General features: G+C 34.7%; 1 protein-coding gene across 3 annotated transcripts in view; it reads right to left on the minus strand.

The window, feature by feature from the left end:
* The window catches only part of LRP1B (LDL receptor related protein 1B), a 1,950,491-nt gene that overhangs the window by 749,035 nt on the left and 1,178,132 nt on the right, over positions 1 to 23,324 (minus strand). For all 3 annotated transcript variants that reach the window (XM_031651763.1, XM_031651762.1, XM_031651761.1), the window contains 2 exons: positions 20,047 to 20,172; positions 12,475 to 12,591 (listed from right to left, as the gene is read on the minus strand). In XM_031651763.1, the coding sequence (XP_031507623.1) occupies positions 12,475 to 12,591; positions 20,047 to 20,172 (243 nt within the window). The remainder of the gene's footprint in view (positions 1 to 12,474; positions 12,592 to 20,046; positions 20,173 to 23,324) is intronic.

A 23,324-nucleotide genomic window follows, 5' to 3' on the forward strand; every position in this document is an offset into this window, starting at 1 on the left:
TTCAGAAATGTTGATGTTTTCTGAAACAATTTCAGTTGAGCTAACTCAAACTCCAATTGAAAACAATACATATATTCCCACCTGAGAAAGGAAGATTATTTGGAAGGAAGAAGAAAGAAAAAGGACATAAATCTATATTAAACTTTTATTCAGTGACCACTATGTGCCATCCACGATCTAGATTTTTACATAATTATCTCCTTTGACCCTGATTTTTATGTGTCTGTGTGTGCATGTACATGTGTATTTTTATACATTTTTGTGTATTTTTTTAACCAATGAAGATAGTAATGCTACTGAAGTCTCTAAAGAATTCATGTTTACTCTTGATAAAAATTGAAACAGTATGTGTCAGCATCATAAAGACAGTTAAAATTATCATTGCCCAGTAACTGGTGAGGTAGCTCCAGTTAGCTCCTTCCTACCAGAAGTAATCTGCCGAATTACTTGAAAAAGACACACTAGAAAAGTAAAAGCAGGCCGGGCTTGGTGGCTCACACCTGTAATCCCGGCACTTTGGGAGGCTGAGGTGAGCGGATCCCCTAAGGTCAGGAGTTCAAGACCAGCCTGGCCAATAAAGTGAAAATTGTTTCTGTTAAAAATACAAAAATTAGCCTTTTGTGGTGGCACACGCCTGTAATTCCAGTTACTTGGGAGGCTGAGGAAGGAGAATCGCTTGAACCCGGGTGGTGGAAGTCACCGTGAGCTGGGATTGCACCATTGCACTCCAGCCTGGGCGACCGAGCAAGACTCCACCTTGGGAGGGAAGGAAAAGAAAAGCAACTGAGGTTTGGAGAGATATAATAGAGAGATATTGAAAGAAATTCAATGGAGTGGCAGAGACACAATAACCATCAGGATAGGGTTGCACATGAGAATCATGTAGACAGGTTTTAAAAATTACCCATGCCTGAGCCTCCATTATAATTCTATTGGCAATACAGGGCATATTAAAGTTCCCCTGGGGGTAGTGGGCTGAATTGTTAGGTATCAAAAAGGTACATCAAATTCTAACCCCCAGGACTTGTGGATGTGACTTGATTTAGAAATAGGGCCTTTGCAAATACCTAAGTATTTCTTGTGGCTCTGCTTTGGCATTGTAACTATGCACAGATCTACAGAAGATTTTGCTTTTTGTTATTTTAATTTTCAAGGTTAAAATTCCTTTTTTTTTTTTTTTTTTCCTACTTAAAAAACAATACCTCTCCATGGAGAATGAGCAAAATAGTACAGAAAATCCCAAAGAAGAAAGCCAAAGTCAGTGAAAATTCAGCATTATAGATATTTTGGTGAGGATGATTCAGAGTATCTATACATGTAAATAATAGTTACATAACATTTTATGCACACTATTTTCCAAATTGATTTGCTTTTAATTTTTTACCTTTTTTGATTTGTTTATGTTTTTGAGAGAGGGCCTTGCTCTGTTGCCCAATCTGGAGTGTAATGGCACAGTCCTGGCTCACTGCAGCCTGGACTTCCAGGGTTCAGGTGATCCTCCTCTCACCCTCCCTAGTAGCTGGGACTACAGGCATGTACCACCACACCCAGCTACAAATTTGTAATTTTAAAAAATTATTTTAGAGACAGGGTTTCACCTTGTTGCCCAGGCTGGCCTCAAACTCCTGGGCTCAAGGGATCCACCAGCCTTGACCTCCCAATGCCTCAGCAACATGACAGGCACGAGCCACTGTGCTTAACCTCTAAATTGATTGTTTGCTTATTGAAACAATTAATGATATTTTTTGTGCCAATAATCTTAACCTACATCCTTCAAAAGAAAAAAGAAATATAGTCTTTGCAGATATAAAGCTGAGGATCTCAATATGAGATCATCCTGGATTAAAAGTGGGCTTTAAATAACTGGTGTCTTCGTAAGAGCAAGGAGAGGATGTTATGACAGAGACATGGGGAAGAAGGTCACAGAGACGAAGGCAGAGGTTGAAGTTATGTTGCCCCAAGCCGAGAAACGCCAATAGCCACCAGAAGCCGAAAGAGGCAAGCAAGGACTTTTTCCTAGAGCCTTTGGAGGAAGCCCTGTTGACAGCTTGACTTTGGACTTTCGACCTCCAGAAGTGTGCCAGAACAAATTTCTGCTGTTGTTTTAAGCCATCACATTTGTAATAATTTGTTGTGGTCATCCTAAAAAATTCTAATCGGTGGAAAATGCTAAAACCACAGTTTACATTCTCTGATCTTCTTTTAAGAATCACATGAGATAATTTTTCCCAAAATACAGATTCCTGGACTCCATCCAGGACCTACTGAATGGAAATATTTGAGGGAGGCAGGTAGGAGCCTCGGAATCTTTATCAGCAACAAGCACTGCAAGGGACTCATATCCTCAAGCAAGAAATTGGAGAAATGCTGACTTAGAACAAGAAACTAAAAGCTCAGTATGGCTTTGAAAATATCCCTCCAGGCTTTTCTTAACCTCCCACTTTTCTGCAGACTGGACTTTATTAGTCAGGTGTTTACAAAACAGGGAACTGCAAAGAAAGAAAGATGCAAAATAATGCCACATGCGTGTAAGAATAACAAGAAGACAACTTAGCAGAAGCTTGCATACCACTTCTAAATTAAAAATTAAGTAAGCTAAAATTCATAAGTATGGAAGAAGGAAATAAACAGAACAAGGAAGTCTGGGATGCAAAGAATAAATCTACAGGACATAGACAGGAAAAAGAGCTTCTCAGTTTCTTCGGTATCCATCTTTTAAATAAAAGTAATTATTGCCAGCATGGAAAGTAGAGAGCAAATGGGTTTGAGAAAAAAAATTAAAACTCCAAACCGAATACAGAAAAATAGAGTGCTGAATTGCTAAAAAATGAGTGTATCTTTCTATGGAGACAAATTATCAAAGAAGTAATGAAACATCAAGCATCTTTGATGTTCTCAGAACATTGACAGTAATTGTGAAATTAATGGGAGATAGGAAACAAGAAGAAAAATTGGAAAAAATACAAATAATACTATACCAACTCCAAAACTGAGAGAAAATTTGAAAATTATGGGGAGTGAAGTTTATGCAAGTTTCCAACAATTCTAAGATAAGCTTGTTAACAGTTTGTCAGTATATATAATGATAATATTTGATCATGACTCCAAAACTGAGAGAAAATTTGGAAACTATACAGAGGTGAAGTTTATGTAAGTTTCTGACAATAATTCTAAGATAAACTTGTTAAAACAATAGTTTATCAGTATTTATAATGTTACTAGTCATGAATGAAATAAAAATATATTATGCCAGAATAAATTTTTGCTGATGCAGTTTTTTTGACATATATATATCAAATATATATATATAATACATATATATACATATATAATATACATTTACACATGTAACATACGTTTAGGGCATTTTCACATATATAATTTCATTATATATATTCATTACATATATTATTAAACATAGTACTTCTGTATTTTCAGCAACATTTTTGAGAAATTCTTTCACAATAAATGAAAATATCATACATGCAATATAATAGCAAACTTAGGTAGATGAGTAGTTGATTCATAACTATATCTATAGAATTCTAATTATTAGGTCAGTTTTTTTCCAGAAGAATGTTTTTAATTGCTCTCCAAAAAGTTCATATCTTTGTTACTATGATTTGGTTAAAGCCTTAAAAGTTATGCTTATCAAATCTTTGAATTATACAAAACTAGAAGACATCATTACTACGATGAATGATGAATTAAAAACTGCAATACTGCAAAAAAGTTAAGAATTGTAGAAAGATGGTGGGGTAGAGAGGACTTCACCCATGTACATACTTTGAAATGTATGGATAAGGGAGAATCAGAAGAGTATCAAAATAAAACTTAAGAGAACTTCTGAAATGTAAACATTGGAAATATCCCTAAAAAGCAAACATGCCTAAGAAAAGCTTAGGCATGTTAATTGCTGAGAAGTCAACATGTCAGTTACATGATAATGTTGTCTTCCAAGATTACTTTAAGAGAAACCTAGAAGCTAAATAACTAAAGATAAAAAGCCCACTATGATCTGTTGTAAAAATACCAAATTTTTACAACATAAACTTTTTACATTTTAAAAATTGCGGTAAAAATACATAACATAAAATTTACCATCTTAACCATTTTTAGAATATAGTTCAGTAACACTAACTATATTCGTATATTTCTGCAGAAGATCTCTAGAAAATTTTCATCTTGCATATTTGAAATTCTATAAACACTGAATATCAATTGCCCATTTTAGGCTATTGATTTTAATATGATTATTAAAATTCAAGTGAATGAATAGCAGGGCAATTGGTAAGAAAAGCCCCTACAAACATGGTCATGTAAGAAAAAGTTGAAGGAACCTATAAATGAGAAGAGTTGCTTGGACACGGTGGTGTCATTAGTTATCTTAAGAGCCAGACTGTGGACAAAGTTACTGATTCCATATAACTTCAGATGACAGAACAAATATCAGTGGGTAGAATCTTTAAGAAGGCAGATCTGAGCTCCATGAAGAAAGAATATTCTGAAAATTGATTATCACCCAACAGTAGAATTAATTACCCTCTGAAATGTTGAGTTCTTTGTTTCTGAAAATATTTAAACGATGAGTAGGTAATCACTTCTGGGACCAATTTTAGAAGAATTCCTATATTTGATAAGAGATTAAGTTACAAAGCATTTTAGTCAACTACAAAAGTTTCTAATTCTGTGAGAATAGACAACTAGGAGTGAATGGGCCTGACATCCAACTGAAATCTATTAATATATTGTGCAACTTTGCACACACAATTTTCAGTACTTCAGTCTTACAATGTGAGAACTAAAATAACTTTTCTTATTCTTTCTAAATGTTCATGTATTGAATAAATGTGTGTATGTTTGGACTAGTAGGTATGTACAAACCTACTTTAATAGGAGATTAGAAGGGAGAAAGGAAGAACAAGAAGAGGTAAGAGAAAAAAAAAATGAGTGAGTTAAAAACAAAAACACGTAAAAGTGAAATTCTTTCTTTCACCATGGCCCTGGCCCACTTACATCCAATACTAAGGATAAGGAGACACCAAGTACCCTCACATTCTACACAGAGAAGGCAATATTGGAACCATTCCATATAATAGGAGAGTATTGTATAAGTCAACCTTCTGGAGACACCACTGGACCAACCTGTGGAGAGATCCACAAATACAAGAGGAGAGACTCCGTGAGAATCATTCACGAAATTGTGTGGGTGCCTGAGAAGGCACTGATGAGATGTTTTTTCTGCAAGTGATCTGGCCCTTTTACCTGTATCTAGAGAAGAGCAAAGAATTGGAGAGTGATCGCAGGCCCCAGGTAATTAGGAGAGCAACCTGCTCACAACATTAGGGAAAGCAAAATAAAAAACATAGACCTAGCAAAGACAGAAAACCTTTTCTTGTCACATCAGTAATGCAACCAAAAGAGCAGCCCACTAAGCAAGGGGATTCTAGCAACTTAAGGCTATGAGATATACATCCTGTGGTGGGAATGAGGAGGTATGGGGAATAAAAGATACCTAGGTCTAGATATGTAGGGAACACTGAAGAAGGGAGAAAAAGAGAGAAGAAATGAGCAGGAGGAAGTTCAGGGAATTCTAAAGAGGGATGAGACTCAAACCTCTCTGAAGATCTCACACAGAAGCCTCTCAATAGAGTTGCATTTCTCATGTGTCAGAGGATTGTGAAATTTAAAGCAGTAGAAAAGAAGTTTCCTCTAGATCTGCTTGAAAAGATGTTACTCATTTCCTCCATGTCTCCTCTCTGCCTGAAGAGCTAAAGTTACATGAGAGACAAGTAGGGAGTAACAAAGCAGGACATATTTTCCTCCCCATTCTTAGAACCTCAAGTCTAGCCAGCAATGAGGGTGGAGAAAGCTTTGACTAAGATATAATACTGGTGTTTCAAAATGCATTGGAACAAGTTATAGAAACTAAAACTTACCAGGGTCATTGTGTGGTGCAAAGTTATTATGAAGGAATGGCAAAGGAGTTGAAAACAGTGCTGGACAATAATTATATTTCAATATTCCACTGGATTACTACTACTCATTATAGGGTTACACACATATGCAGGTTTTTTCTTAGAAAATAAAAAATATTATACTGAATCAGAAACTTTGCTTTTCTAAAAATCTTGTGTAAAATATATTATATACAACTTACTACTGGTTTAACTGGGTAAAAACTCCATTTAGATAGCTGAAACTCTTCCTTCTTTCTCTATTTTTCTTTTTACTTATTTATGTTTTTTTTTTTTTTTTTTTGAGGATGGGTCTCACTCTGGTTGTCCCAGACTGGAGTGCATCATGGCTCACTACCGCCTAAACTTCCTGGACTCAAGTGATCATCGCACCTCAGCCTCCCAAGCAGCTGGGACTACAAGCACCCATCACCACCCCTGGCTAAATTTTTGTACTTTTGTAGAGATGGGATCTGGCCATATTTCTCAGGCTGGTCTGGAACTCCTGGGCTCAAGTGATCCACCTGCATCAGCCTGCCAAAATGATGAGATTACAGGCATGAACCACCATGCCTGCCTACTCTTCTCTTCCTCTCTTCTTCTCTCTTCTCCTCTCCTGTCCTGTCCTTTCCTTCCCTTTCCTCTCCTCTCTTCTCCCTATCCCCTCCTATCCTCTTTTTTCTCTTTTTTTTTTTTTTTTGTAATTTTATAAGATAGCAAGATTACAAGAGCATTTAAAGTAAGATCACAAGTACAAGAGACAAAATGCTACAATCTACGTGGTTTTAAAAGATCAACATCCATAAAATTGAGTAATATTAACTTTGCAAACTTTAGTCGATTTTTATTTCTCCTTCATTGATCTTTTTTTTTTTTTTTTTTCAGATGGAATCTCACTCTTGTTGCCCAGGCTGGAGTACAGTGGCATGATCTTGGATCACTGCAACCTCCACCTCCCAGGTTCAAGCTATTCTCCTGCCTCAGCCTCCTGAGTAGCTGGGACTACAGTCATGCACCACCATGCACCACTAAATTTTTTGATACTTTTAGTAGAGATGGGGTTTCTCCACGTTTGCCAGGTTGGTCTCAAACTCCTCACCTCAAGTGGTTCACTTACCTTGGCCTCCCAAAGTGCTGGGATTACAGGTGTGAGCCACCACACCCAGCCTGAACTACCTTTCAATCTCCTAACAAACTTTAGATAATTTCTCAGGTTGAAGGCTTCTAACAAATTAGGTACTACCAACTTACATTAATGTATATTTATTAAAATATAATAAATGTAAACTATTTGGAGATACCTGGAAGACAGAACAAGCCAAAGATTGTTAAAGTTTAAAATGAATAACCATACTTTTTTGACTATAAATTGTCTAAAGGACAAAACATGTCATTGTTTGAAACATTATGTTTAATCATGAAATGCCCTTATATTTAATGTTGTAATTTGAGGATGGTGATATGGCTTGGCTCGTCCCCACCCAAATCTCATGTTGAATTCCCACGTGTTGTGAAAGGGACCCAGTGGGAGGTAACTGAATCATGGGGGCAGGTCTTCCCCGTGCTGTTCTTGTTATAGGAAATAAGTCTTGAGAGATCTGATGGTATCATTAGGGGGAGTTTCCCTGCCCAATCTCTCTCTTTGTCTGGTGCCGCCCACGTAAAATATGACTTGCTCCTCCTTGCCTTCCACCATGATTGTGAGGCTTCTATAAATCCAGTTAAACCTCTTTCTTTTGTAAATTGTCCAGTCTTGGGTATGTCTTTACCAGCAGCATGAAAATGGACTAATACATATGGGAAGGAAATTTGTAAGGATAATTGCTTCCAACTTAAATTAGTTTTGCATATACGAAACATTCTTATGTTACTTAAGTTCACAGACGATAAAATCAAATACACATGGTACAAGGATCAGCATTAATTGAGAATTTGTTATTAGGGTGGTGCAACAGTAACTGCGTTTTTGTTGTTGTTGTTGTTGTTGTTCTCCATACTGGTAAAAACCATAATTACTTTGGCACCGACCTAATAGAAACGTAAATTCTTGGGACCCCCCTGAGACTGACTGGATCAGAGACTCTGGAAATGAGGCCCAGCACTCTGTTTTTTAACAAGTTTGCCAAAAGACTCTGATGTATGTCTTGAGTTTTCAAATTTGATCATACATTTCACCATTTGGGAGGCATTAAAAATACTAATTATTGGGTCCTACTCCTGGAGATTCTATTTAATTACTCTGGAATGAGGTATGGGCAGGTGATTTTAAAGTTGCCCTGGTAATTATTTTATCGACAACTTAAGTTGAGAAACAATGTTAGTCTTAGCCTTGAAATTAAATTGACCGTTCAATTCCTTGACATAAGGTCCACTTTCAACACAGGCGTCACAATTTGAATATGTCTTCTCTTGTTTGCATCATCAATTTACAAATTATTCTTTCCACATGTGAAGACTACTGAAAAAATTAAACAACTGCTTAAAGATTAAAGCTGAATCCTCAGATGGCCTTCCCAATTAATGTAAATGTGCGCCCACATATAATCTCAACCTAAAATCTGCAATTAACTTGTAAAGGCAAATGCAAGTAAAATGAATTAGGTTTATAAATAGATACTAGTAAATTCCAGTGAAAACTTGACCCTCAGTTGCAGTACCTTCAACACCTAATTACCAGCAGAAACATTTTGAATCATAGGCTTTGCATGTTTTTAAATTCAAATTTTAGTATCATTTTTAATGTGTAACAGCACTGACAAACCTAACAGAGATTATTCATGGACCTGAAATGTAAAAACAAAAAAAAGTGATTGCAGCATCTTCCGGTGGGATGAAACCTTTGGGAATCTGGGCTATTCCGATGACAAAAGCAAAATATGGCCAGTACGAGTTTTACAATAAAACTAGAAATGAGTTGAATCTGTATCTGTTTATAGTATAGTGTCAAATAGGGTGAGTGCTTTTTAAAAAAATGCACTCCTTGTCATTTTGTATGCAGTGCAGGGATAATTTCTATTACAGAGATCTGTGCTATTCTTTCTTACGATAACTTTAAAAGTGAAATTGTGCCTACTAGACTTTGTCAGCTTCTCTTCTGATGTAAATTTTGATTTTAAATAACAATGTGAAAGGTGTGTTACTGAAGAGAGAAACATGTTTGAGGTAAAACAGGTTTCCTTGGTTGTAAAGAAGAAATGGTACTGCTACTAACCCATATCCATAGTTTACAGATACTCTGTAAAATCTGGCTATATTTCAGAACCAAACTGTCTAGCTGCTAAATTGTTACAATGTGTTCATATCCAACTGTGTGCTGCAGTCCTCTTGTACCAACTTGTGAGAGTCTATTTTTATTTTATTTTTTTGAGACAGAGTCTCACTCTGCCACCCAGGCTGGAGTACAGAGGCACAATCTCAGCTCACTGCAATCTCTGCCTCCCGGGTTCAAGAAATCTTCCCACCTCCACCTCTGGAGTAGCTGGGATTACAGGCACATGCCATCACGCTGGCTAATTTTCGTATATTTAGTAGAGACAGGGTTCTACCATGTTAGCCAGGCTAGTCTCCAACTCCTGGCCTCAAGTGATCCACTCATCTTGGCTTTCTAAAGTGCTGGAATTACAGACATGAACCACCACATCCGGTCATGAGAGCCTATTTTTAAATTTTCACTGATTCTATTTGCCAGTTGTAAAGCACATGTCATTTTTTAAAATAATTTTTATAAATGTAAAATTAAACAAATAATGTTTAAAACAAAGGTAATATATACATGAGACTTCTAATTTCTTGATAATATTACTACATTGCTCTTGAAGTTATTCGTGTCAGCTGTATCTGAATAGTGGAAATACTACATACTAGTGCGTTACTGCATATCGTCCTAATTCCACATTCAGAGAATCATGTTGGCAACTTGATATTGGCCATGGTGGGAGTATTTACAGCACACAAATGGGCCAACAATACGTCAGGGTTCCTCCCCACCAGGAAATGTTAAAACATTTACCAACACAACAAGGAATGAAACCTACTATATGTGCATTTAAATCAGATAGTCATTGAAGTATAATGGCATTATCTGCACCCTCTGCATGGATCACAAAAAAAGTCAGCCTAAAATGGTTGGATTCTAGTGGTAAGTATGCCTGGGTTAACAATCTGTTCCTTCTATTTACTAGCTTTGTGATCTCAAGCAGGTTTCTAAAAGTCTCTAAGTTGTAATTCCTTTATCTGTGATATGTGAACCACAAAATATTCCTCATAGATTTGTTATTATAAAAATTCAACAGAAAAATATGTGTCTGGCAGCGCTACCAACCCTTCTTCGCCTCACCTCATAAAAGATATACAAGTTTGCTGGTATAGTCATTTAGATTATTATTAAAATTTTAGGTATTTTCCTCCTTTGATTAAAGTAAATTGTTATTGAAATAAAGAAACAGGTCTTGCTCTAGTCCTATTAAAAAAAAAAAAAGGAAAAGAAAAGAGAAAATCTGATCGAAGACCTAATAGAAGTTCTTTAAAGAGCTCATACTTTATTTTCCTAATTGTTTTCGTGACATTTCTTATCTGAATTGAGACTCTGATTCCAGGGCCTCTCTATATTTAATGTTATTAGAGTGCTCGTTACCTTTCTGGTATTCTCTGAATGAGGATGCTCACTGTGGAAAGGAATCAAGTTTTCTAAAATATAGAGCAACTTAGTAGCAGACTCAGCCAGATTTAGGACCACACAGTTAGTCTGGATAGTGGAAAAGAGAGAGAATATACTGCTCAATCCACTTTATTGGTCAGGCTCCAGATATTCTATTATATACATAAAATATGCTATCGTCTCTTGTGTGGTTCTCTAGTGCTTTCTTCCATACTACTGCTGTCGCCTTCTTTACTATATCACTTACCACCACTTACTTTATCTATACTTTATTCAGAGGTTATATACTCAAATGTTTACAGGGACATAATAGTCTAGCATAAGAAAATTTTAGATAAGTGTCCTCCAAATACAGGCATTTAAATTGAGAGGTTAACACCACGGAAAACAGTATAGAGATTCCTCAAAAAACTAAAAGTAGAACTACAATTTGATCCAGCAATCCCAGTACTGGGTATCTACCAAAGGAAAAGAAGTCATTACATGAAAAAGACACATGCACACACGTTTGGAGCAGCACAATTTGCAATTGCAAAGATACTGAACCAACATTAGTGCCCATCCAACCAGTGGCTGGATAAAGAAAATGTGGTACATATACACCATGGAATACTACTCAGCCATAAAAAGGAATAAAATTATGTCTTTTCCAGCAACTTGGATGGAGCTGGAGGCCATTATATTAAGTGAAGAAACTCAGGAATGGAAAACCAAATATTGTTTTCTTATCACTTATAAGTGGGAGCTAAGCTATGAGGACGCAAAGACATAAGAGCGATGTAATAGACTGTGGGGTCTTGGCGGGGGAAAGCTGGAAAGGGGTAGAGGATAAAAGACTACATATTGAGAACAGTGTACTCCGTTCGGGTGATGAGTGCACTAAAATATTAGAAATCACCATTAAAGAACTTACCCATATAACCAAAAACCACCTGTACCCCCAAAACTATGGAAATTCAAAAAAAATAGAAAAAATAATAAACAGAAGGGTTAAAAACCTTATTTTTCTACTATTAAAACCATAAGTGTTAAATTATTAAAATGTATACTTATTGCATTATATTTTAATAAATATGCTATACATGTCTAAATTATGGGTACAATTTTCCCATAATTTTAAAAAATCTATTGCCATGACTGAAATAAAGCACAAGTCTTAGAAAGCCTGGTTCATTCTGTTACTGTGTTTCACTAGACATTACTGAGACAAATGATATGAAACATACTGATGCATGAGTACAATGAGAGGAATTAAATTTGTAACTTGATGTGACAATACATTTTTACTATTTTCAAAAGTAAGAGAATCTGTGCAAAGTGGGAATTTTGCCATCAACAAAAATATTATCTTTAATACTGTGTTTGTCAGTCAGAATCATATGACTGTACAGAAATGAAAACAATGATTTACCAATTATGTAGTCTCAATCTGAATCATTTATTCTTCCCAGAAGATAACATATACAAGCCAATAAGAAACACGTCCTCCTCCTTTACCCTAAATGTTACCCCATGAACTACTCTCTTTGACAAGTTTAATCACTACAGACATAAGATTAATAATGAACATTGGAGATTGTCCTGTTAGCCATGTAATAACCACTTCCTAATAAAATCTGCAATGTTTAAATCCATTTATTTTTGCTGAGAATATTGTTTCGACCGCACAAATAGGAATTATTCAGAAGTTATCATTAAAGCGCACACTCAGGTCTAAAAGTTTGTAACAGAAAGTGACATATCCTTTGTCTATTTTACCTGTAGTCATAAAGATATAAATAGCTCTTTAAGGAGGGTATAGTGATAGGATATCGTATCTGACACAATCTCTACTAACAACATGTTTCACTCACAACTTACCACAAGATGTCATTTCATCTGTCTGGTCACCACAGTCGTCTTCCCTGTCACACAGCCATGCTCTGGGAATGCAACGCCCATTTCCGCAAGAAAACTGGTCTACCTGGCATGTTCTGGCTGTGATGATCAATTAATATACAAAAAAATCAATTTAGAGGCCTTTTGAACATCAAGGATATAATTAAGCATGCAACATCCTTTCATACATAAGATAGTATATTTCTCTATTAAAATATTTTAAAAGTCCATTTTTATTTAAGACTTCTGAATACCAGCTTGCTTGTCTTCTCTAAAGTTCACATGCTTTGCCCTTCAATTATCAATGACTGCTAAATGACAAGATAGTAATCCTCACACAATTCCATAAATGAAGCTATGAATTCATTATTTTAAAATTTTGCCCAGCATGTGCTGATGAATATAAGGTTGAATTAAGTTTCATCCAACTCTTAATTAACAAAAAAAGAATTTTGGATAGCATTTGCTAATAAACCAAGAAAATTTTTTTGCAGTATTGTAGAAGGCATTATTTGGAGACTATCTCAGTATATCTAGTTTCTAATCATGGGGTCAGAATTGTCCTATTCCTCTAACATTTTTAATGCATTTATTTCTTGATCTCTAAATGATCTACTGTATGAAGTGAGAGCGCAAAAAAATAATTTCTAAAATGTATATTTAGCCTTAAGATGTTTTCTTTTTAACTCATTTTTCAGTACAATTATTTTTAAAAGTATGACTTTTTAATCAAGGTATATTAATGAACTTTGCTTTGGGCTCTCTTAAGGGTTTCAATGAACACAAACATGGAATCTTGCTTTCTATGTTAGCCGGAGGCAGTGGTTTAAAGTTATTCAGAAAAGGGGTTATGTTCAACACGAAATTTGATAAACCTTTTCTAGTATAATCAGGGCAACTTTTAAAAGCATGAAAGCTTAAATAGCTTCCCTGCCTCTTCCCCCAGGCCTTTGGTAGTGACATGCTTCGTTGTTTTTATCATCTGATTTTCATTTTTGTTTCTTTTGTCCCTCTGAACTACAAATATGTCTTTATGAGCCTCAATATCCCATCTACCCTTTCCTTTCATTGGACTAGAGAAAAAAATGAGATATATTGGGAAAGGGATACTCGGTCCTATGAAAATTTTGGATAGGTGAGGCTTGAACAGATAATTAATAATTGGGGTCTGAGTGTCAGTGGCTACAATAAGGGAATCTTGATGAGTTTATAGACTTCCTTTTTCCTAGGTTTGAGAACCGTTGCTTGTCTATTCAAAACACTTTGTGAACTTGGGTACTGATGGTTGGTATAAGAGAGAGTGGTGCAAAGCCAACTCAATCAACCACACTAAAATGAGTTCCATGAATTAGGGCTTCAGAAATCATTGAAAATAATTTTTTATAAGCTAGATACATTGTTCTGCCCTTTTAAGAAAAGTGCACTTGCAGTCTTAAGATGTATATTCATTATTAGTGAATATTTTAAAGATTATCCTAGAAAAACAAATGAAAAATTTACTGGCTTGGTTTGATACATTAGATTGTTCCTAGTCTTACTGTCTAAAATTAGAAATATCAGGAAAATTATTATAGTATGTATTTTGCTTTGCTTATATGATAAGGTTCCTAAGTCTAAAATATTTTATGCACTATCTGATTTTTTCATTTTACAAATTCATCATTTATTTTACATTAACAGATTTTAAATATTCCAGCAAACATATATGCTTCTATAGTTTTTAATGTTAAAATTACAAGTAAAATTAAATAATTCTATATTGTCTCATTTAATTCTACAGATTTTCTGGTAAATTATTCTGTCATCTATACTAAAATGAATAAAGTTCTTAGATAATTGTTATAACATTATGTCTGCTGAGAAAAAAATAACTATACATGTATTTGTATTAACCTAGAGAAGGAGTTAGAAAGATATACACAAAGTCTAATGTCATTAGTTTACTTGATAGGAAGGGGTAAAAATAGAAGTGTGAGAGAGATTAATAATTTTTCCCTTACATATCTCTGTTTCACTGGTTACAATAAATACCTATTTATCTTTTGAGTTTTAAGAAAAATTTAATAAGAGCATTTTTTTCAATTCTTGTTTACTTCCTTTCACCCTACCTTGCTTCCTTCCTTGTTTTCCCTTGTTGTTTCTCTTTTTTTCTTTTCCACACCTTTCTTCCTCCTTCATTCTTTATTTCATTCCTTCAGTCTTTTCTGTTTTCTTGCTTTATATAAATAAACATTATCACATATTTCTATCTTAAATGCTAATTGGCCCGTAATAAGAATATATTAAATTTATCAAAACCAGTGTTCTTTTATTTGACATTCTTATGTCACTGTATTCTCGCCTAATAATTCAGGTTTAATTCTAGCAAAGTTTTATCAGATTGTTTTCTTTCATTAGGAAAGCTATGATGATTAGAGAGGAAAATGAGAAAGAATTTCTATGAACCTGTCTCATATTGTGTATGACCCATCTCACATTGTGATGGTGTGGGAATTTTTGTTAGCTCATTAATTCTGAAGCTGGAGGAACTGTTATGACCTATTATTCCAAAGAGTATTCACTGGATTATTATTGAGGGAAAGTATGCCCTGAAGATATATGAATTCACCATCTGTTCTAATCATGGAGAAAATTATTCACTTAGTCTACTAGGCAATTTTAACTGATTTCAGATGAGAAAGATGCTTCATTCCACAAACCCTCAAGGACTGTTTATGTGATATAATCAAGTTGACTAAATTATCACTTTCTAATCAATGAATTTTTCTGAAAACAAACCCCAACATTTACTTTTTCATCTCTTGTCTCCATCAGACCTAAGTTAGTTTGGAGGCAAGATTAGCAGAGCAGCCCCATAGGACTCTAATTTTGTAGCACATGCTGCTCTAAGGAGGAAGAAATTTACACCTCCTTCAAGAGAATTGTTTGTCTAGCTGCTGAATCAGAGATTCAGTGTAATCATGCTTCTCCTGTAGCCACGTAACAGTGAGAACTCTCACAAGGCACACAAACTATACGGTCAAGAGGAGACTAGAGCATAGCACTATTCTTAAACTTCACTTTTGCTGTATTGTAATCAAAGCATTCTACTTAGCTGTATTTAATGTCATATCAAAATGCACTCATTCTTTTGTAAAGAGAAGTCTAATTTTTAAATACATTAGGATTTTTTTGCAATCAATTATATTTATCTAGTATGAATTTAGTTATAATTGGTAGAGGATGTGAGAAGAGCAAATATTATGTAATCTAACCAGAGCACTATGGTGGGGTGAAATGTTGATATGAAATTGTCTAGGCTTGAATATAAGGAATGATCACGTTTCCATGAGGAACAATAATTTCAAATCTAACTACTTTTCATCTTCGGTCTCTGGGTCTCCCTCATGAGTAGACAACAATATTCTGGATGTTGACAGAGAACGGCTCCCAAGACCCTGACTGTGTCCACTTACTCCAGCCCCCTGTGTATGTGCTATTTCCTCTTCTAGGCAAATTCTCCAACCCTTTCTCTTATTATTCACTTCACCCCACCCTGGATAATCTATTCTGGTCAATTGTTCTTTTTTTTTCTAGTGAAACATTTCTACCATCTAGCAAGGTAAAGGAAAAAATATCGTTAGCATCAGTTTACTGTTACATAGCTATATCAAATCTTATTTATTTTTACATTTGTTACAGATTTTTATTTTTGTTTTATCTAAGAAAAAATATATGTACTTATATTTGAAATTTCCTACATAATCTTTCTCAATCACATTTCCCTCCCTCTCTTTCCAGAGGTAACTAATCTTCTTAATTTGTTTTTATTTTTTTATATCTGGGCATATTATAATACTATTCCTATTTATGAATTCATAAACACTATATAAAATTATTTTATATTTTATACTTCATATAAATGATATTGTTTATTTTCTTCAATTTAGTGTTTTATTTTTTTTTCCTTGGATGAGGGTATCTCATCTAATTTAACTTTATTTTTAAATTCATTTTTGTTGATATTTGAGTTCTTGTTCAGATATTTTAATTATGAACAGCATTCCATGAATAGAACACAATATACCTATCCATTCTTCTGTTAATGGACATTTTAATTGTTTCAGCTTTTCACTATTACAGCACAAGACAATGAAAAATTTTATTCATGTCTCTCTCTTCATGCACAGGTATTAGATTATAAACATAGAAATATAATTACAAAATTGAAGGTATGCACATCTTCACATTTATTGAATTTGGCCAAATCACTTTCCAAGATAGAAAATCAATTCACACACCCAGCAGGAGTGTATGACAATTTCTTTTTTCCACAGTATTGCCAATGCCATGTTTTACCAGATTATTTTATTTCTTCTAATTGAATGGCTGCAACTGTCACTTAGGAATTTTTCTTAAGCTTTTTGTAAGGTTTAACTTAGACAGTGCTTCCTTCAGGAAGTACTCCCAGATAGCTAAAGACTGTATTCCATACCCTTCCTATGTGCTTCCATGTGGATCAATTTAACACTTTGAATACTGCATTAGAATGGCCTGTTTACACTTCTTTCTCCTAGTCTTCACTCTTAGTTTCTTGGGGAAAGACATTGTGTATTTTCTTTCATTCTATCACCCGTGCCTTGGTAGATATTTAATGAAGTAAATAAATTCATGAAGTAGAAATTTAAAGAAATAGGAAATTGGCTTATTGTGGACTCTGTCCAAAAGGAGGAGGAGGAGGAGGAGGAGGAGGAGGAGGCGGCGGCGGCGGCGAAGGAGGAGGCGGAGGCAGAAGGAAAGAAGAAGGAGAAGAAGGAGAAGGAGAAGGAGAAGAAGAAGAAGAAGAAAAGAGTAGTACTCGTTTAGAAAGATGTCTCATAAATTATACAAGGGTTTTCTTTTAAAGTAATCACAATGCAAATGGCTACAGGATGGTAGCCATTTTCAATATTCAATAACAAAGTAATTCCCCACTGGAAAGTCTTTTTATCTAGCATATATGTCCATGCATTCACCTCTATCTAGCAATGGATTGAAATTCAGAAAGAAGTACGGTCTATATAAATGTACCCTTTTTTTCCAGTATGGTAAGCTATGTGACCTATTTATATATTTTGATGAAGTGAAATGGAAGTACATTGTAGCATGACTATGTACTTCATTGCTTACAAAGCAAAAGACATATTTATTTTTATCTTTGTTCTTTTTATTAAAGTTCTTAAGGTGTCCAGTGACTATAACAGCTGTCATAAATATACTGACAAAAAGATCTAGTAGTGAGTGGTAGACTTCATCTGGCAGCACTTAAAGTGGCATTTAAGTAAGCTATGTTCTATTTCCTGATAGACCACAGGACTTGAGTAATTTAGGTATCTTATTATTAGGTTGGTGCAAAAGTAATTGTGGTTTTGCCACTAAAAATAATGGCAAAAGCAGAAATTATCTTTACACCAACTAATAATTAAAATTGTTTTATTTGCTCTTATACATAAACATTTTTACTTTTACTACTTTAAATAGCTAGCCAATCACAAATGCTTTTTTAAAAACCATGTAGAAACAAGCAGATTTAAAAAATCTAACAGAAATGAAGAAAACATAGTATCATAAATTGAGCCAGCAATGCCTTCAATTTTAAAGTGAAAGCGATATTTGTTTAGGATATTATAAAGCATAGCCTCTGAATTGAATCTTAATCTCAAAAGAATAATAATTGGGCCAGGCATGGTGGCTCACACCTGTAATCCCAAAGGTTTGAGAGGCCTCAGTGAGCAGATCACTTGCAGCCAGGAGTTTGAGACCAGCCTGGCCAACATGGTGAAACCCTGTTCTCTTCTAAAAATATGAAAAAGCCAGGCATAGTGGTATGCACCTCTAGTCCCAGCTACTCTAGTAGCTGAGGCATGAGAATTGCTTGCACCTGGGAGGCAGAAGTTGCAGTGAGCTGAGATCATGCCACTGTACTCTAGCTTGGGAGACAGAGCAAGACTATGTCTAAAAAAAAAAAAAAAAATAGAAAGAAGAAGAATTGCACTCATTTAGAAAGATGTCTTATTAAAAATTATAGTCATATGACAAGAGTAGCTTAAGTTAAACTGGCCATACCTAAAATTCTAGCTAATATGCAGGATAATAATATTTGGGATAAAGAGAAATGACGTTGGAGACAAAACTCTTGGATTGCGTTTCCCCTGATCTGTTACCAGCGATGTAAGTTTCGGCAAGTTCCCTCTCCCATGCCCATCTATAAGATGGACAGCCTGGAGGGTAGGGACTTAGGACTTGATGGCCTCTAGAGGTCCTTTTATCTTAGAAAGCCTTTTGTAAAACAAAAGATTTGTTGTGAGACAAAAAGATCTTGCAAAAAATTCATTTACTCTAAAATGTCAGATGAGGTTTTTAATCAGGGGCCAAGAGAATAACTGGCCCATGGATCCTCAGCAAATTTATCACTATGTAAAAAGCTGAATAGAAGACACAGACTAGGATTATGGAACAGTGACTGTTTTGCTCCTGTCAGTGTTGTTTCGTGCATAGGGAAAATCTGGAACCAATTTCTAGTTAATTCATACTCTTACCATGCTGGGGGAAAAAAAAAATGCACAAGGAAATCAAAAGTGCAGAGAGGCATGTCTTTCCAAGAAAAAAACTGGTAGTGACCAAGGGTGGAAACCAGTCTTCTCAACCCCTGGGTCTTTACTCTAGAGGCTGCCCTGTATTTTTCACTGGTAAATTATAATACTTGTTATTGAGTAAGGCTTATGTTGGCCAAAACAGAAAGAGTTGATGGGTGGTTGATATGTTATGATGTTGCTATATGTAATGGTTTACAAAATCAATTTTTATGAATCATATCAATATGAGCCATCAAATACACTATTTTTTTCTTTATCATTTAAAAAGAAACACTAGGCTGCTGCTAGTCAGTATCATTTTTCAACATTTATCTGATTAATAATGACCTTTCTGGTACCCCATTGTAAACTATACCACAAGCTGTATATTTCCATTCAATGAGAATCTGGCTAGGGATTCAAAGATTTATTACAATAGAATAGATTATATGGAAATATAAATAGGCTAGTGGTCTTGAGATTTCATGGGGGAAAAAATTTACCTCACATAAATAATGTGCATGAATAGAAAACTATTCACAGAGGTATTCTATAGTAGACTAAATAAAATTTATAAATTATTTTCTCAAGGTAAAAAAAAAAAAAAAAAAAAAAAAGTCCTCCTTGTGAGATGACCTATATCACAGCATGCTAGCAAACATCAACCTCCACTGCCAAGTAGGATTTAGTAGGGACAAGTCTTGTACAAGTAGTGTGTCGACAGTCAACCCATATGGATAGATGAAGTGCCAAATTAGTTTGGAAAGCAGAGTAATGTCCAAAGATTAAGTAAAAGATAATTTGTATTCTAGTCTTTGTGGCATCAAACTCTGAATTCATTTACTATTGCAATAATCAGATCATCAGCACTAGGAAAGTTCAGCTCAGTTCAAAGCATTGACTTGCATTTTTATGAAGACTAACTTTGGAGATTTATGTGTATATCCAAGCAAAGCTTTACCTGCACAAGTTTGATTGGATTCATCTTCATTGCTCCCACAGTCATTAGCTCCATCACAAAGCCATCTCTTGGGGATGCAGCGATTATTCTGGCATTTAAACTGATCATCAGGACAGCTATGATTGACTAGGAGGGAGAGGGAAGCAAGTTTAATTATTTAAAATTGAATAAAGTTGTGAATGTTTTGAATGAATTACAGAAAAGTTACAGTAATAATAATATTACAGTACAATAAATGCCATAGATTCTGTCATTCATTGCCTTATATTTAATAGCAAATACTAATATCCACTTTGTTAAAATGTAATGCTTTTACAGAAAACATCAGGTAATTAAATCGTAAATAAAAGGAAATGTATTGTTTTTTATGTCTCCGTTAAAACCAACTGTATGGCTGGATGTGGTGGCTCATGCCAGTAATCCCGTATTTTGGGAGGTCAAGGTGGGTGGATCACCTGAGGTCAGGAGTTCGAGACCAGTCTGGCCAACATGTTGAAAACCCGTCTCTACTAAAAATACAAAAAAATTAGCCAGGCATTGTGGCATTTGCCTGTAATCCCAACTACTCAGGAGCCTGAGGCAGGAGAATCACTTGAACCTGGGAGGCGGAGGTTGCAGTGAGCAGAGATTGTGCCATCGTACTCCAGTCTGGACAACAAGAGTGAAACTCTATCTTAAAAAAATAAAAATAAAACCAACTGTATCACTAAGTTTGTTTTCTCATTCCTTATACCAACTGGAGACGCCACGTAAAAATTTTTATCAAGAACATTTAAAATTAACCTCAAATTTTAATGTTAAACACAACAAGTATGTATTGAAAATAATTTAGTCATATATATTAAAAATATTTTTTAAACCACATAACCATTCAAATATTTCTTAACATACTAAATAAGCCTACATTTATTACTCTCTGTCCAGTGTTTCTTGGGAATGGAAGGAAAAACACAGAAAAGAAAAATGTATCACTTGTGACCTAGAGTTGATGTTAACTATGAGATTCTGTATTATTTTAAAAACAAAACCAAAAAAAATCATCGTGACTTTTCTTCCCTAGTACAAACAAATAAACATGCAACCACAGAAAATACGTAGGAGGTGACCAGTCCTCATCTGGGAAGCAGTGCACAGCTAAGGATTAAATGTCCAATATCTAAGCACAACAGGAGGCCCATCTTAATGTTAACCTTCTATGATTATTTTTCCTCCATTCCAGAGGCTAACCTCCTAACTGAATTGGCATGCTCTTCAATATGTGTTTCACAATTTCAACACTGTTTTTAGGGTTATTTTCTTTATGCCCAGTAGTTACACTTCTGTATGATAAAAACAAATGTTTATATTCATTTTACTGGGAATTTGAAAAAATGTCATTTTATCATGGTATCATGTTTGTTGCATAGCGAATGTATGCATTTCCAGTTAGTTTCTATAAAACATTTTTTTAAAGTAGCTTTGTTGATAAGTGGTTTTATCACTTTTTAAAAAGTTTTTATTGATGTATAGTAAAAAAAAAAAAAAAAAACAGGGATAAAAGCTTTATATTCTCTGGTATTTGAGCATGATTTACTTTTTCTACTCACTTCAGGGACTTTAGCAAGAATAACTGCTGAGAAAAATAAAAGTCATCTGATGTAGTAGAGAGTCAACAATTTAAAGTACCAAGATTCATATGCATTCAGTGAGGCTTAATCAAGGACTTTAGCAATTTTCACCAATAAAGTAATAAACGGGAATTCAAACACCTTTTGGTTTGGAGTTGAAACACTGAAGGAATAGAAAGAATAACAAAATTCAAGGCTGCAGATTATGGGTGTTTAAGATTTGAAATAATCCTCTGAAATTACTCATGTAGTATTAGAATATTAACCATGAGATCTCAGAAATAAAATGTTGCTCAGCATCACCGCAATGCTTAGGGAAAATGACATAGTGCTGGAAGGTGGTCAGAGGTGTGTAACTGCTTATTGCCTCACTTATCTAATTACCCACTCATCCATGTGCCAGGCCCTGTGCTAGACGCACAGACTACATAATACTACAACATAAGGTGTCTTCTCAAGAACATATTAATCTATGAGATGCCCCAAATAAGTAAGCAAATAATTGCAATTTGGTTTGGCAACTACTATAATAAAGAATTGTACAGGAGATTAATGTTTAACTCCAAACGACTGTATTGAGAAGATTTTTTGATAGTCAAAAAATATTTTCCTAAGAAGGTAATGGTAGGCTATGTTGAATTCCTTAGACAGAAAACAGTCAATGCAGTGTTGCAGAGGAGAAAAACAGGACATGTTTTGGAGATTTATAGTTCAAGTTGATAAAAATAAAAAGGCAAGTGGATGCATAATAGACTAAAGACTAAAAATGTAAATACAAGACAGAGCGGGAAGTATTGTATATGTGAGTCAATGGATTATAAAATTTGTTTTTTGGTTATGCAGTTATTGAAATTTTAAGAATAGATATTATTCTATAAATATTGTTCTGAAAATAGTGTGGAAAGTGGGCTAAAGTTAAGGGAGGATTAGTGGCAGGCATAATAGAAAGCCATTTTCTGAGTTAATCTAAGGTGAAAGACTATTAGCCAATAGAAATTGAGAGGAGGTAAACATAAAAAAATTAATTATTTAGGAAGTAGAAGAAATAGGATTTATTTATACAATTGAGTGTGGACTAAAGGTAAAAGAGAGTTCTCAAGGAAGAAAAACAACAACAACAACAACAACAACAACAACAAAACATGGCTTGGGTGATGGAATGAAGAGTGATGACAATAAGATAAAATGACTGACTAGAACTTTTAACACTCTAATTAACAGTACAAATGCAATGCTCCCTCTCCCCATAGAAGAGGTCAGTTTTCTTGTTAATTTACTAGAAAATACAAGTCACACTGATGAAAACGTGGACCGAAGGAACCAATACATGAATATTGTGATGCAGTATTTGCACTCTGCTCAGGCATTTCAAGTTGACTACAGAGGAAGCTCATATATAGGGCACATTCATCACCGCCACAAATAGGCTGGCGCAAAGGTAATGCGTTATCACAAGAGACTCTTCACACTCAGTTACAAATCAAACTCCTTGTTCTACTCTTTCCTCCCTTTTTATTACTGCACTTGATTGATTAGTCTTAAAAGTAATAATAAGTAAATAACAGTTCTGATTGTGAGTCAAGAAATGAGGCAATTAATCACTAAATAATACTCATTTATGTAAATTAGTAGGGCAAAAATACCCTTTACCCTCAGACGAAATGTTCCTCT

This window comes from Papio anubis, chromosome 10 (genome assembly GCF_008728515.1).
Source record: "Papio anubis isolate 15944 chromosome 10, Panubis1.0, whole genome shotgun sequence".
Taxonomy (NCBI): Eukaryota; Metazoa; Chordata; class Mammalia; order Primates; family Cercopithecidae; genus Papio; species Papio anubis.